The sequence below is a fragment of the Bufo bufo genome, chromosome 7, assembly GCF_905171765.1.
Source record: "Bufo bufo chromosome 7, aBufBuf1.1, whole genome shotgun sequence".
In the NCBI taxonomy this organism is placed as follows: domain Eukaryota; kingdom Metazoa; phylum Chordata; class Amphibia; order Anura; family Bufonidae; genus Bufo; species Bufo bufo.
Window position 1 is genome coordinate 70,512,162 of NC_053395.1, and position 15,729 is coordinate 70,527,890.

General features: G+C 44.3%; 1 protein-coding gene across 2 annotated transcripts in view; it reads right to left on the reverse strand.

Annotated features, from left to right (window-relative positions):
• The window catches only part of ABAT (4-aminobutyrate aminotransferase), a 212,868-nt gene that overhangs the window by 24,849 nt on the left and 172,290 nt on the right, over window positions 1-15,729 (reverse strand). For both annotated transcript variants that reach the window (XR_005780450.1, XM_040439721.1), the window contains exons 7-11: window positions 14,019-14,099; window positions 12,883-12,975; window positions 12,651-12,713; window positions 5,174-5,237; window positions 4,006-4,154 (exon numbers count right to left, since the gene is read on the reverse strand). Coding sequence is in view for 1 of the 2 variants with exons in the window: in XM_040439721.1 (XP_040295655.1) it covers window positions 4,006-4,154; window positions 5,174-5,237; window positions 12,651-12,713; window positions 12,883-12,975; window positions 14,019-14,099 (450 nt within the window). In the remaining variant the exon portion in view is untranslated. The remainder of the gene's footprint in view (window positions 1-4,005; window positions 4,155-5,173; window positions 5,238-12,650; window positions 12,714-12,882; window positions 12,976-14,018; window positions 14,100-15,729) is intronic.

Consider the following 15,729-nt stretch of genomic DNA (forward strand, 5'->3'; position numbering starts at 1 on the left):
GCCTATGCAGACCCTGAGAAACCATATATCCTCCATGTGGATGCCAGTATGGAAGGTCTAGGGGGTGTACTGCACCAAAGTTATCCAGAAGGATTGAGGCCGGTGGCTTACATAAGTAGAAGCCTTACAGGTGCAGAGAAGAACTATCCAGTCCATAAATTGGAATTTCTGGCACTCAAGTGGGCCATCGTGGATAAGCTACATGACTATTTGTATGGAGCAACATTCGAAGTAAGGACTGACAACAATCCACTTACCTACATTCAGACTACAGCTAAGCTGGATGCCACAGGACATAGGTGGTTGGCTGCCTTATCAAGCTACAGTTTCAGCCTGAAGTACAAGCCTGGGCCCAAGAATGTCAGCGCAGATGCCCTGTCCCGCAGACCTAGACTCCCTCCTCACCAAGAAGAAGAGGAGTGGGAAGAGATCCCTGGGCCGGGGGTAGGAGCTTTTTGTCAGATGTATGTGGTGGCCGAGAGTCAAGAAGAGTTTGCCGAGCTAAGGGGGATAGACTCCATTAGCCACTCTCCAGAAGCCGTGCCTGAGGTGTTCCATGCTCCAGTCATGCTTCAACAGTGGTCCAGTATAACCACAGAAGACAAAAAGAAGGCTCAAGCGCAGGACTGGTATATTGGGATAGTTATCAGAGCAATAAAGACTAAGAATCCTAAATTGCTGACTTCTCTACCTGTGAGTCAAAGAGAATTATACCGAAGGGAATGGAGCCGACTACATCTTGAAGATGGAGTACTCTATAGGGTCGTGAAGTATCATGATCACCCTGACAGAAAACAATTGGTACTACCCCACAGATACCGTGGCATGGTCCTGAGAGCTCTCCACGATCAACATGGGCATCTCGGGGTGGACAAGACCTATGGCCTAGTACAAGATCGGTTCTATTGGCCTTGCATGAGGGAACATGTCGAGCAACATGTAAAGACATGCAGGAGGTGTATCCAGAGGAAGACCCTGCCTGTGAGAGCTGCCCCTATGGGTCATCTGAAAAGTACGGGACCCATGGATCTTGTGTGCATGGACTATCTCGGCATTGAGAGCGATACAGCGGGAATTGGAAATGTGCTGGTGGTAACGGACCATTTCACCAGATATGCTCAAGCCTTCCCCACTAAAGATCAAAAAGCTGTGACTGTAGCCAAAGTCCTTTGGCAGAAGTATTTTATTCACTATGGACTACCCAATCGGATACACTCTGATCAAGGTAGAGACTTTGAGAGTAAGTTGATCAAGGAGCTGTTGGACATGTTGCAGGTGCAGAAGTCCAGAACCACACCTTATCATCCGGAGGGTGATGCACAGCCAGAACGGTTCAATAGGACCCTCCTAGATATGCTAGGGACTCTCAAGCAAGTCGAGAAGCGGTCTTGGAGTAAACATGTGGAAGCCATGGTCCACGCATACAACTGTACAAGGCATGAATCTACAGGGTTCTCACCCTATTTCCTAATGTTCGGAAGAGAAGCTCGATTACCGATAGATGTCCGTTTGGGAGTGTCTCCTGATGGAACAGATTCAACTTCACACTTTCAATATGTGAGGAACCTCAAACAAAACCTTCATCGGGCCTATGAGTTGGCCACCCAAGCGGCAGCAAAAATGGAAGAACGGAACAAAAGAAGGTATGATTCTAAGGTGAGATATCGGGAGATTCAAGCAGGGGATAAAGTTCTCCTCCGGAATCTAGGTGTGCCTGGAAAACACAAACTGGCTGACAGATGGAAAGATACCCTGTTTGAGGTTGTGTCCAAACTGGAAGGACTGCCAGTGTCAACATTAGGGGCCCGGAGGGCCGAATAAAGGCTTGGCATAGAAACCATCTGCTTCCAGTTGTGTATGCTGATGAAGAGGAAGAGAGTAGTAAAGAACTGGAGGAAAACCCAGCAGAGAGTCCTGGAAATGGGGCAGAGGAGACCCCGGGAACTCCCAGTGCAGAGGATCAGTGGTGGTCATCACCCGCAGAAGAAACACAGCAATTGCCTCCTTTAACTCCGGTGGTTCCACAAAGTCCCGGAACCTCTCCTGGGTCACAAAGTCCTCCAAGGTTGAATCCAGAAAGTCCATGTTTTGTGCCTGGAGCTTCCCTTAGAGACTCTACTTCGAAGGCAGGAGTCGAAGTCCCACAGTTGATGTCCCAAGATCCTCTCCCACAGCGAGAACTGAGACACAGTACCAGAGTGCGGCAACCCCCTAGGGCCTTAGTTTATGATAATATAGGAGAGCCCAGTTATGCCCCGCTGACACAAGCAGCATCTAAAATGGCCACTTTCCTACATGCACTAGCTGAAGTGGTAAATGTTAGTGACTCTTTACCCTAGATAACTAGCTAGCTAGGATATTACTGTGCCAACTGTACTGTATGTATGCTAAACATTTTTCTGTTGAATTTTTGTTAAGCCCCCTGGTTAGGACTTGCCAGTGGAAGGCAAGTATTTTTCAAGGGGGAGCATGTAACCCTGTGAAGTTACACCGGCTGCGTTATCTGAAATGCCCAGTAGATGGACTCAGTATGCTGTTAATAAGACATTGAGCATTGACCACATGACTGGCTGAAATGAGTCACATGGTTAGTGACATCATCGCAGGTCCTAAAACAACGCGGGCTGCACAGCTCTAAAGAGGAAGGTCCTGGAAAAGTTTCTAGAAGCTACGATTTGCTCAGCCAGAGAGAGGACATGGGTCTGGCATTGAGAGACTGCAGCACAGAGATAGAACCTGGCGGAGAGAACTTACTTCACCCAAGATCACGCCTGCTGAGAGAGGGACCGCTGGCAAAGACAAGCACTGAGTCCAGACGTCTGGTGAATCCAGTGAAAGGAGATTGCTGCGGACTGGCCTGGTTAATGGTGTTGTGAGGGTAAGTCAAACCTCTCCCTGTATCACCACAGGGCACCTGTCTCCTCACTCACAATAAAGACTCTGAGGTCCAGTGACGGACATTACACAGCTCAGGCTGCTTCAGTGACCCTGCGGAGCAAGACTTATAAGGGCCCCAACTCTCCTATGTGCACCAACGGCCATTAGGGCGAAGATAGGGGGTGGGACGCAGGTGTGCTAGTGGGTGGGTGAGGAAGAATCCACATTACCCTGTTATTTGTGTTACGCTATTGTATTTTCCTATGTATGTTGGTTCATTTTGTTACGCATTATATAAAGTTAATTCCAGTTAGGCTGTGTCAGTCTCATTTGCACCAAGTATGTTCCCAGTGGAGCCTCACATCCCTACCCCGGATGTTCCACTGGGTGGAGGCACTGCCGCAGACATGTACCCCAACTCCCAGATAGCGGAGGCTCAGGATCCGCCTGTCAGGCATAGTGAGTTAACTAGGGTTAGGGACCCCATAGACACTAGGGGGCGCCACCAAAACCCCGTTACATAAATAAAAGCATTCCTCTTCTCAACGATCCCAACTGATGCAGTTCCAGAGCTTAACAGGTCCCCACTGGTCTCGGCTTCCTGGTCCTGGCTTGACACAGGAGACGGCTGGCTGACATGGTCATAGCTGTGGCCAGTAGTCTGCTGATTAGGCATGTCTTTCCAATTCATTTTTGTCAAGACTGCAGCAGAAAGTGGAGACCCAGCAAGTGTAAAAATGGCAGCGGTCGGGGATCGGTGAGGTAAGTAATGCTTTTCAAATTTTCTAGCCCATGCTTCTAAGGGCACATTCACATGAACATAAGCCATCCGTGCATATGCTGCAATGTATGGCACTGACCAAGTGAATCCTGTATTGGCAAAAGATAGCTTCTGTAGGCCTCCAATCTGTGCCTCTGGCATATCTTGAGGATTGCGGATTCATTCAAGTCAGTGGGTCCACATCCATGATACGGGATTAATACAGCTGGTGCCTGTATATTGCGGAGCCGCTGTTTGAGGTCCGCAATACAGGCACGGATGGCCTATGGTCATGTGAATGGACCCTTATCCTAAAAACTGCATTCTGTTGGATAAAGCCCTTTAACCACTAATATTACTCGCATTACCTCTTCCAAGCACCGCTCCTCCTCTTCTTTGTTTTCCTTAACAAAATTCTCAAGAGGGTACTTTAGTCTTGGAAAGGGGGCAATTGGCCAGTCAAAAGAAGGGATGTCTAATTTGTGCATAGCCTTAGAATGTGTTGTAGCCAAGCACCCTATAACAATGAAGATAAAATATAAGGAAAACACATTGCATTAACAATAAGGCTGAGTTCACACAGTTTTTCTGTGGTGTTTTTGCTGACTATTGCTGTTTGGATATTTTTTTTTTTGACCGAAAAACGCCACCAGATGTTCGCTGAAAGACTAAGGGAAATACGAAACTCAGTACATGCTTTATTGATAGGCGTTTTGTTGTGTCCATGGCATTTTTTTTTTACATTCTAGCATTCTAGTGTATTTTTTTTCCCTAAAAACACATTTCACATGTGTGAATAAAAAACACCATAAAAATGCATGCGCCAAGAAAAAATAAATGTGGTTTTATGGCATTTTTATTAACGGCAAAAAAAAGCCATAAAAAAATTCGGTGTGGGTAGGCGCCCTTTTTAGTGAGAGAAAAGCGACCGATGAAAGCAGATTTTATAAAGCTTCTCAATTTAATTTTGATCTAAAAATATTTTACCAGTAGGTTCAACTTATTTTAGCTGACCAAAAAGCCATTCATAAATATAGCATTAATAGGGTTGTCCAGCTTTAAAAGAATTTTTGACAGCCCCCTTCTCTCCTGAGCCTGTGGAGGGAAGCATACTTGCCTGCTTGGGGTACACGTAACCGCTGCAGCCAGTCATTGGCTGCAGCAGCACACGTGATCCCCATCCATCTTGAAGAGTGGCGAACAGAACAAGTCCAGACAGAGTGGCAGTGAGCAGGTATATATGCTTCCCTCCTCAGGTCCAGTGAGGAGGGGTTCTACCAAAAATTGAACAACCACTTTTAATGTCATAGTCGCTTCCTTTAGTGGCAGAAAATTCACATGCTTCTCATATGCAGTCCTACCTAATAACTCCTATACACAGTATAGCTACACACCAGGAGGAGAAAGGGGACTCGGGGCTCCCAGGGCAGTGACCTGCCATACATATGTGGCCTGTGTGAAATTTTCTTTGGCGTAACCCTCAGCAAAAGGGACACTGTGCTTTTGCAAGTATAAACACAAAAACCTACGTCTTACCCATTGTTCGTCCATGAAAACCTCCCATGAATGATAAAATGCTGTAGTCTGGACAACCTGGAAACTAAAACAAAAAAAAAAATCTTAAAAATCGGTAGAAAGCGGAGAAAATTGACCCCTTCAGAACTGCACTTAATATATATATAATATATATATATATATATATATATACATACACACACACACACACACACACACACACACATACATACACATATATATATATATATATATATATATATATATATACACACACAGATGAAACTCTAGAAATTTGAATATTGTGCAAAAGTCCATTTATTTCAGTAATGCAAATTAAAAGGAATTGCATTAATGCAGCTTAAAATTTGAATTTTGTGAAAAGGTTCAATATTCTAGGCTCACTCTAGTCAGCTAATTAATCCATACCCCCTGAGCAAAGGGTACCTCAAAATTGTGACTTTGGGGTTTCATAAGCTGTAAGCCATAATCATCCAAATTATAACAACTAAAGGCTTGAAATATCTCGCTTTGCATGTAATGAATCTATCTCATATGTTAGTTTCACCTTTTAAGTTGCATTACTGAAATAAATTAACTTTGCACGATATTCTAATTTTTCGAGTTTCACACATATATATATATATATATATATATATATATATATAAAAATAAAAATCCTATTTAACACATATTACATATATTCATTGACTATAAGATGCACTTTTAGACAAGAAAAAAAAAATCCTAAAAAGTCTCTGCAGGTCCTTTTAGTCCACAGTCAAAGGGGCCGACTCTGCCAGACCCCACTCACCTCTGCCTTAATGATTGGATAGAGTGCTCATAAAGATCTCAGCCTAATCATTGAGAGAACTGTGCGGCTGCACAGTTTTCTCCTTCCCTACCGGTCCAGCACTGGGCCCTGGATTCTGCTCTCGAACCGCTCTCAGGCTCTCGAACCGCTCTCTGATCACCTACATTCCAGGATCCCTGCTGGACTAGTGGTGCTTACAGTCCTACTCTAATCACGCGTGCCTCCGCATGGTCACCAGACCCAGACCACAGTGCACTGCTTATAAAGGTGATTAGCCTTTCCCCCGTCAGACTATGGGGGAGCTTTCTGCACCAGTCTTAATAACCCTGAAGCATGCCTCACCATAAATTAGGTGTATCATCCCTCCTGCAGTCTGTGCACCTAAACCGTAATCTACCGTAGTTTAGAGCTGTTGTAGATTTCTGGCTTCATTTGCAGCAAAAAACTGGTGTAAATGAAGGTAAACTTGTCATGGCGGCTGGCCAAGCCCCCTTCCCATCCTTGTCATGCCCCTTTTAAGGGATGTGGTGAGGACGGCGTAAAATCTGAGTCACTTTTTAGACACAAGGGAGATGATAAATCTTCCCCTATGAGTTTTTCCAGTTCATACAGAGTAAAAGAGCCGCCCCCTTAGGCTGGGTTCAGACCTGAGCGTATTCGATATGCACTTTTTACAGGCGTTTTTCGGGCGTTTGTATCGGGCGTTTTTAATGGGCGGAAACAAGCAAACGCCCATTTAGCTGCTGAAGTCTATAGGCGGGAACGCGCGACAATACACCCCCAAAGAAGCTCCTGTACTTCTTGAGGCGTAGGGCGTTTTACTGCGCATTTGTACGCGCTGTAAAACGCTCAGGTGAGAACCATGCCCATAGGGAAACATTGGCTTTTGCCTGTTGAGCGTTTTACAGCGCATAGGAACGCGCTGTAAATCGCTCAGGTCTGAATCCAGCCTTACTGTGATACTGACATCTCAGCCCTAATCCCTCACAGCCTGATGTCTCCTCAGATACTACACAAAGGAAATACTTGGATCAGGGTACAACCGGGGTAAAGATTGGGGGAATTTGTGTGTGGTGGGCTTGGGTGCGGAGTGTGCTCTTGTTCTAGCTATGGGTGTGGGTGCAGAGTCATGGTATATGGCAGATACAAGGGCGCACGGTCTGGTGTAGATATAAGTAAAGCTGTGTGTGCCTCTATTATCAGTCACCCCCACACACACACCATTAACCCTTCTACTTCCTTAGAGCGCTAGGGTAGTCTGAATTAGTAAGAAATAATTTATTTCTACTTTCTATTGTCTAAATCTGAGTGCATGTTAGAGTCCAAAAGATTTAGGGGGAGATTTATCAAAATTGGTGTAAAGGAAGACTGGCTTAGTTGGCCATAGCAACCAATCAGATTCCACCTTTCATTTTCCAAAGGTGCTCTTAAAAATGAAAGGTGGAATCTTATTGGTTGCTAGAGGCAACTAAGCCAGTTTTCCTTTACTGCAGTTTTGATTAATCTCCCCCATACAGTCCTGATCAAAAGTTTAAGACCACTTGAAAAATGGCAAAAAAAATATTTAGCATGGCTGGATCTTAACAAGGTTCCAAGTAGAGCTTAAACATACAACAAGAAGAAATGGGAGTGAGACAAAACATTTTTTGAGCATTCAATTTAATGAAAACAACGAATAAACTGAAACAGGCTGTTTTTCAGCTGATCAAAAGTTTAGGACCACACCTCCAAAAAAAAACTAAACCCCCCCAAAACAGAAATCCAACTTCCAAACATGAACTCAATAATAAGTCGCTCCGCCGTTATTGTTTATCACTTAAAAATTCGTTTCGGCATGCTTGATGCAAGCGTTTCCATGAGGTGAGTGGGAACATTTCTCCAAGTGGTGAAGACGGCCGCACGAAGGCCATCTATTGTCCATTTTTGTAAACTTCCCTTGCCATCCATCCCCAAAGGTTCTCAATTGGATTTAGATCAGGGGAACACGCAGGATGGTCCAAAAGAGTGATGTTATTCTCCTGGAAGAAGTCCCTTGTCCTGCGGGCATTGTGTACTGTAGTGTTGTCCTGTTGAAAAACCCAGTCGTTACCACACAGACAAGGGCCCTCAGTCATGAGGAATGCTCTCTGCAACATCTGGACATGGCCAGCGGCCGTTTGACGCCCCTGCACTTCCTGAAGCTCCATTGTTCCACTGAAGGAAAAAGCACCCCAGATCATTATGGCACCTCCTCCACTGTGGCGCGTAGAAAACATCTCAGGTGGGATCTGCTTGTTATGCCAGTAACGATGGAAACCATCAGGACCATCAAGGTTACATTTTTCTCATCAGAGAATAAAACTTTCTTCCACCTTTGAATGTCCCATGTTTGGTGCTCTCTTGCAAAGTCCAAACGAGCAGTTCTGTGGCGTTCAAGGAGACGAGGTCTTTGAAGACGTTTTTAGTTTTTGAAGCCCTTCAGTCTCAGATGCCGTCTGATGGTTAAGGGGCTGCAGTCAGCACCAGTAAGGGCCTTAATTTGGGTCGAGGATCGTCCAGTGTCTTGACGGACAGCCAATTGGATTCTCCGGCTTAGTGCTGATGACATTTTTTGGGGTCTTCCACTTTACTTTTTTGTTCCATAACTCTCAGGATCATTTAAGAAATTCCAAATGACTGTCTTACTGCGTCCCACCTCAGCAGCGATGGCGCGCTGTGAGAAACCCTGCTTATGCAGTTCAACAACCCGACCACATTCAAAAAAGGGAGAGTTTTTTTGCCTTTGCCATCACAACGTGTGACTACCTGACAGAAAATGACAATGAATCCACATCTTTGCAGATTTGGCCTTTTAAAGGCATGTGGTCCTAAAATTTGGATCAGCTGAAAAACAGCCTGTTTCAGTTTAATCGTTATTTTCAATTAATTGAATGCTCAAAAAATGTTTTGTCTCACTACCATTTCTTCTTGTTGCATGTTGAAGCTCTACTTGGAACCTTGTTAAGATCCAACAATGTAAAATATGATTTTTGGCCATTTTTCAAGTGGTCTTAAACTTTTGATCAGGACTGTATTTGAAAATGGACACCCAATGGACCAGCAGCCATAGAGAAGCAAGACAGAAGCATGGCATAAAAAGAATCTGAGGACCCCCCACCTGGATGATATATTTTTTTTAAACTCGTTTTATTGAAGTATAGCAATTTAGGTATGGCACATATAATAATCAAGTGACTTGTTACATATCAAAGTAAAAGAACAGTTGTTGTACATATTGGCTTATATATTTATGTCTGACATTTATATACATATACTGTTAGCAATAAAGACATGGCTTCGGGTTGTGAGAGTATCTCAATGAGTATATGTATTATATTACACGATCGTCCCAATGGAATGCATATGGTTATCTGACAATGTCAATGAAGATGAACACCATTCTCCCCACACCTTCTGAAATTTTTGTGGGCACCCCCTATTTTTAAAAACTATATTTTCCATAGGTACAATCTGATTCACTAGGGACTTCTATTGTCCAATAGTAGGTGGTCTGTCCTCCATCCATCGGATTGCTATCGCTTTCCTAGCGAGAAACAGAGACTCTCACAGAAATATTCTATTGTGATGTGACCATAGCTCCTCATCCATGATCCCCAAAATACATATCTTAGGACACATTGGTACAGGTGGGACCATAGTTGAAAGGACCGTTCTGACCTCCCTCCAAAAGTGCTGCAGGTAACTACACTCCCATATCATGTGCCAGATATCTGCAGTTACCTGTGAGCACCTGTGACATCTGTTATGTGGAATTCTACCCATTTTATATCATCTGGTAGGAGTGAGGTAGCTTCTATGTACTATAAAGAGTTGTATTAACCTATTATTTATTGAGGGTGAGACTCTCGTGGGAGCCGCCAGTGCCTCTTGCCATTCTTCTGCTGTCATTTGTGGTATAGAGTTCCTCCACTTACTTTCAATGATCAGCGGGTTTAGACTCATCCTGTTACTAAGGAGATGCGTGTATAGAGCTGAGATAATACCCTTGGGGCCCTGAGTGTTCAATATTCCTATTAATGGGTATGTCGAAATGGCACGTTTGGTGTTCTGAAACTGTACATGGAGAGCATGCCTCACTTGCAGGTACCTGAACAAGAGGGTATGTGGGATACCGAAGTTCTCTTGCAGTTGAGTGAATGAGCACAAAACACCTCCAACATACAAATCCCTCAAAGTAATTATTCTGTGTTCTCTCCATGTGACATTAGATGCGAGAACATGGGGATATCCCATAAATCACACTATCCGGTAAATCTTTATAATTTTGAAGCATTGCCGCTGTCCACACCTTGTGTGCCAGCTTGTGTAATTGGAGGATGCGTCTGGGGAATAAATGTATACTTTCCAACACTAGTTAAGTGCAAGTAATCCTGTACATAGTATTCTGCATTGGGTAGTTCTTACTGTGAAACCCAGGTTGCTAAATATCTCAATTGAACTGCTAAAAAATACAAAAAGAAATCAGACATAGCCGCGCCTCCATGCTGTCCGGTTCTCTGTAGTGTGCTCATAGCAAGTTAAAGTGACATCATCATGGCGTGAACTGGTGTACTGGCATGTTCCAATACATATATTATATGCATTTAATGCGATTCAGTCGCCCCATGATTGACAGAGGAATGGTTTTCCACATTTTAAATTTGTCAACAAAAAGGGACTCCAGAGGAGCAATTTTTTTAGTGAATGACAGTAGTAGTAGGTCTCTGGTGATGACTATACCCAAATATTTGAAGTGATCTACTACAGGAAGGTTATGGTATGTCAAAGGCCAATCATGTTCCGAGAGAGGCATGAGTGCAGACTTAGTCCAATTTATATGTAGCCCTGAGAAATAGCCAAAATGTTCTATAAGCTCTATTGCTCTTGGGAGGGCGGTATCTGTATTACCTATGAATACGTTCAAGTCGTCAGCATATAGACCTATTCTGTCTTTTCCTCCCAATGCTATTCCCCTAAACACAGAATCCTGGTGTACTCTGAGGGAAAGATGTTCTATGGCCACTGCAAATAAAAGAGGTGGCCATGTTTGTAGCTGTGCATCTTCCTCAGAATTGCCCTTATTTGTTAAGACTAAATAGATCCCCCCCCCCCCCCTCAGCTCTCTCCATAAAACCATCTGTCTTCCACCACTTTAGTCTAGAAAGGTAGTACCATACCTTTTCAAAAGAAAACAACATATAACATAACATAGGTAACCAAACCCGAATGTGCTGAATACAAGGTACGCCATCTTGCTTCGTGGTCGGGGACCTGCACAGTGTAACAAATTGCAGTACTCATGCAGGTAGCTGCCCGGTCTCCTGTTGCTTTTATATGTGGCAATCAACAATTACAATAGACATAATAATAGGCATTAATAACCTACTGAAGTTAACTAGGGGTTATGATACCAGACGGACATATTCAGAAACAATATACAATACCAGCAGTCCTGATCGTGGACCTTAAGGATTAGCCGACTAGTCCCGTTTCAAATGTATCCCCCTTGGAGATGTCAAACAGAAGAAACCTCAGTGTCCCGAAGATCTTCATTTAGGCGGTGCACGGCCCGGTCTCCGGGACACCCACTCTTCTGCATTTTTTGGGTCTGTGAAAAAGAATGATTTCCTGCCATCAACCACCCGCAGGCGCGCAGGGTATGCCATTGAGTATTGCAAAGTCACTTCTCTTAAGCGCCTTTTTACAGATGTGAAGGTAGCACATTTGCTGAGAAATCAGGAAACAGCGATATATTTGTGTTTTCATGTGATAACTTGTTTGTTCATTGCCTGGCCTAGTATAAGATCTCTGTCCCTCCAGTTCAGCATTCGCGCCAATAGAGGTCTGGGTGGAGCACCCGGTGGTGGAGGACGGGCAGGTACTCGGTGTGCTCTCTCCACAGCATAAGCCGCCGAAAAAGCCGCATCAGGGAATGTGGATTTAATTCAGTGCTCAATAAATGTAGCTGGGTCCAAGCCTTCTGCTCTCTAAGGCATGCCCAGAGTTCTGACGTTATTACTTCTGGCTCTGTTCTTCAAGTCATCACACTTTTGTTTCCATAGATTAACAGAGCTCTCCATATCTTGTACCCTTACTGTAAGGGGCCGTGTAAGGTCTTCCAGGGCAGAGACTCTGTCCTCAGTATGGCATACAAGCTCCCTCAATTGTTGCACATCGTGCCTCAGCAAGCCCAGGTCCACTCTCACCTCGTCTATCTTGCTGGTAAGAGAGGTTTGACATGATGAAATAGCGGACATTATCTGATCATGGCAGCCTTTAAAGTGAATTCAGGCTCTTCTAAGCTCTCAGCCCCAGTAAGTTGTGTTTTGTACGGCCGCGAGTAGCCGGAGCTCGTGGCGATGCCGTGGCCGCAGCACCATGTTGGGCCTCCTGCCCTGCATACTCTTTGAGCCGCTCTGCGGCCGCCTGTGCTTTACTTGGGCTCATGTCGTGCCTCCTCGGCTTCCTCCATCTCTTGTACACCGTCCACTCTATGATGTCAGCTGATTATGTGCCAGGATGATAAAGGATTCTAATCGGGAGCCGGAGCAACTCTAAAACGCGTGCGTTCATGTCGGCGGTTAGCCACGCCCCCCTACTGGATGATTTTAAAATGTAATTGTACACTTATTCTAGAGTTTCCCTTCAAGATATATTTTTAAGTACCTGGTTCACCATGCAGGACTCCAGCTCCTCCTTTGTTACACCGCTGTTTCCTCTTTCCTTGTTCTGAAAGATATTCAACACTGTGAATCTAGTAAAATGGTGACATGTGCTATTCTTACTGTAATATGGTAGTCACAGTACTCGTTCTCATCATTATACCTTATTCTGCATGGATTATGGTTGTGCGGTTTAGAAAGTCCATATATTATACACACACATTTGTGTTACTTACCCTGTACCACATGAATATTGATTTAAATGCGTTTTCATTGGAGCAGGAGCCACAAGACATTGTTATTACTTGTGTCAATCCTTTTGGACCAATCTAAAAAAAATAAAGTTAGAAATTAGTTAAAAATCTTACAAAGTTACTATAAGGGACTATGCAATGTTTTGGAGGGGAAAAAAACAGACAAAGTGACCTTTTGACTGTCTGGTTTAGCTCTGTTGTTTACATCTAATGACTTGTTTATGTCTGGAAAAACTGCTTAGTCTTTCCCATAGACTTGTACTGAAACTTTATACGAGTCTATGATAGACTGCAATTGCATCATTGTTTCTGTTTAGAAAGTGCATCTATGCTCCACCCCTCCCAATATACTGTTCTAATTCAGTTAGAAAATGTATATAAGGAGAGCAGTTAGAGCCCCTAGTTGTCTGTAGACAGGGGCCAGTTTTTAGGAGAAGAGACTCTGCCAAACTGGAGCGACCAGAAGAAAATGCTGAAATGGGGATACTCTGCCACAGACCCTGGATCACCAACCCTCTGGCCAGGGAGCCTACCTTCTGAGAGAAAGAGAGGGGCAGCTATCTCAGGAAGGAGACTGGAGAGGCCAGCTCAGTGCTTTGCCTGTATTGTTTTCCACTTGAGCTCCAATAAAGAAGCACACTGGTTTACTGCAGACTCTCTGGACTTAATTCCCATTGCAACATTTATCAAATCATCTATGCCAGTTTTGTGGTGTAAAAATGTTGCAAACGATGTAGCACACAACATTTTGCGCACAATTTTGCAACTTCTGGTGACCTGAACTTCCCACACCACTATCAGAAGTGAGAAGTTGCTTCAAAGTCACCCTGTTGCAGCCAGTTGCAACTCCACGCCAGGCATACTTTCACTGAAATAAGTGCAACATTACCCTTTTGTCGGATTTATAAAAAACATTCACTGAGTTCCTAAATTTGGAGCAAGGTGGCAAAGCAACTCCACTCTTACAAACTAACTTCAGATACCCCTATGAAGGTAAATCCCCCCGCACCACCCGTAAGGCCTGGCTTCCAACAACTTCTCAATAATATCGTCCTCTCCATCATCCCATGACATGCTCCACAGGACTTCACAGATAAGAAATGCTGGCAGCCACTTACAGATAACAAGGAGTCCTCCAGTCTCTCTGTGAAGTTCTCAGGAGGCAGGATACCCAAGGCTGGTCGGTTGATAAATGTGCTCTAGGAGAAAGTACACACTTGTGAGCTTAGCAGAGAGTATCAATAAAGAGTGTGATAATCATTAGCAGTATCTAAAATCTTTACAATCAACAGAATAAAAAATTTGCCTTTTTTTTTTTTTTAAGTTTGCAGTTTTACATATAACCAATAATAACATTATAAAAAAATAAAGGGATTAAGGGTACTTTCACACTAGCGTTTTTCTTTTCCGGCACGGAGTTCCGTCCTAGGGGCTCAATACCGGAAAAGAACTCATCAGTTTTACCCCCATGCATTCTGAATGGAGAGAAATCCATTAGGGATGCATCAAGATGTCTTCAGTTCAGTCACTGAACGGCACTTTGGACGGAGGAAATACCGCAGCATGCTGCAGTATTATCTCTGTCCAAAATTCCGGATCAGTTGCCGTAATTCTTGATCCGGCATTAATTTACATTGAAATGTATTAGTACCGGATCCGGCATTAAAAATACCGCAATGTCGGATCCGTCCTTCTGGTCTGCGCATGCAGAGACCGGTAAAAATGTGAAAAAATATATAACGGATCCGTTTCTCCGGATGGCATCCGGAGAGACGGATCCGTTCTTGCAATGCATTTGTAAGACGGATCCGCATCCGGATCCGTCTACAAATGCTGTCAGTTTGCATGCAGATTGCCGGATCGGAACTGCTTGCCGGATCACTCTGCCGCAAGTGTGAAAGAACCCTAAGGGGAAAATTCAATACAGTAAAAACTTTAATCCAGCATCAATGGGACAATACCATCCCAGATAAAACCTGCATAAAACTCAGTTGTGAGGGTGGAGGACCTTGATATATACAAGCCAAAATAAAAAGTTTACATACAATAGATTATTAAAACTTTGCTTTTTAATCAAAGGAATTTGTTTACTGGTAAATGCAGTGGTTTTTGCGTGTGTAAGTACAGGTGAATCATATAAAAATCATGTACTTGCTAGGCTACTTTCACACTAGCGTTCGGAGCGGATCCGTCTGATGTTTCATCAGACGGATCCGCTCCGATAATGCAGACGTTCGCATCCGTTCAGAACGGATGCGTCTGCATTAAAACTTAGAAAATTTTCTAAGTGTGAAAGTTGTCTGAGCGGATCCGTTCAGACTTTCCATTAAAAGTCAATGGGGAATGGATCCGCTTGAAGATTGAGCCATATTGTGTCATCTTCAAGCGGATCCGTCCCCATTGACTTACATTGTAAGTCTGGACGGATCCGCTTGCCTCCGCACGGCCAGGCGGACACCCGAACGCTGCAAGCAGCGTTCAGGTGTCCGCTCACTGAGCGGAGCGGAGGCTGAACGCTGGCAGGCAGATGCATTCTCAGTGGATCCGCCTCCACTGAGAATGCATTGGGGCCAGACGGATGCGTTCGGGGCCGCTCGTGAGCCCCTTCAAACGGTGCGCACGAGCGGACACCCGAACGCTAGTGTGAAAGTAGCCTTAGCGGTAATCCACATATGGTTACAGTGGTGCCGCTGCACAGTGTACCACTAGATGGGAGTAACTACTGCTAGAAGGAGGCAGCTTCTACTAGCTCCCAGCCGTAGACAAAGTATCCTTCGTTCCACCTTCTTTCCTATACAGCTTACTCACTCACTCAGGAAGGAGACCCCG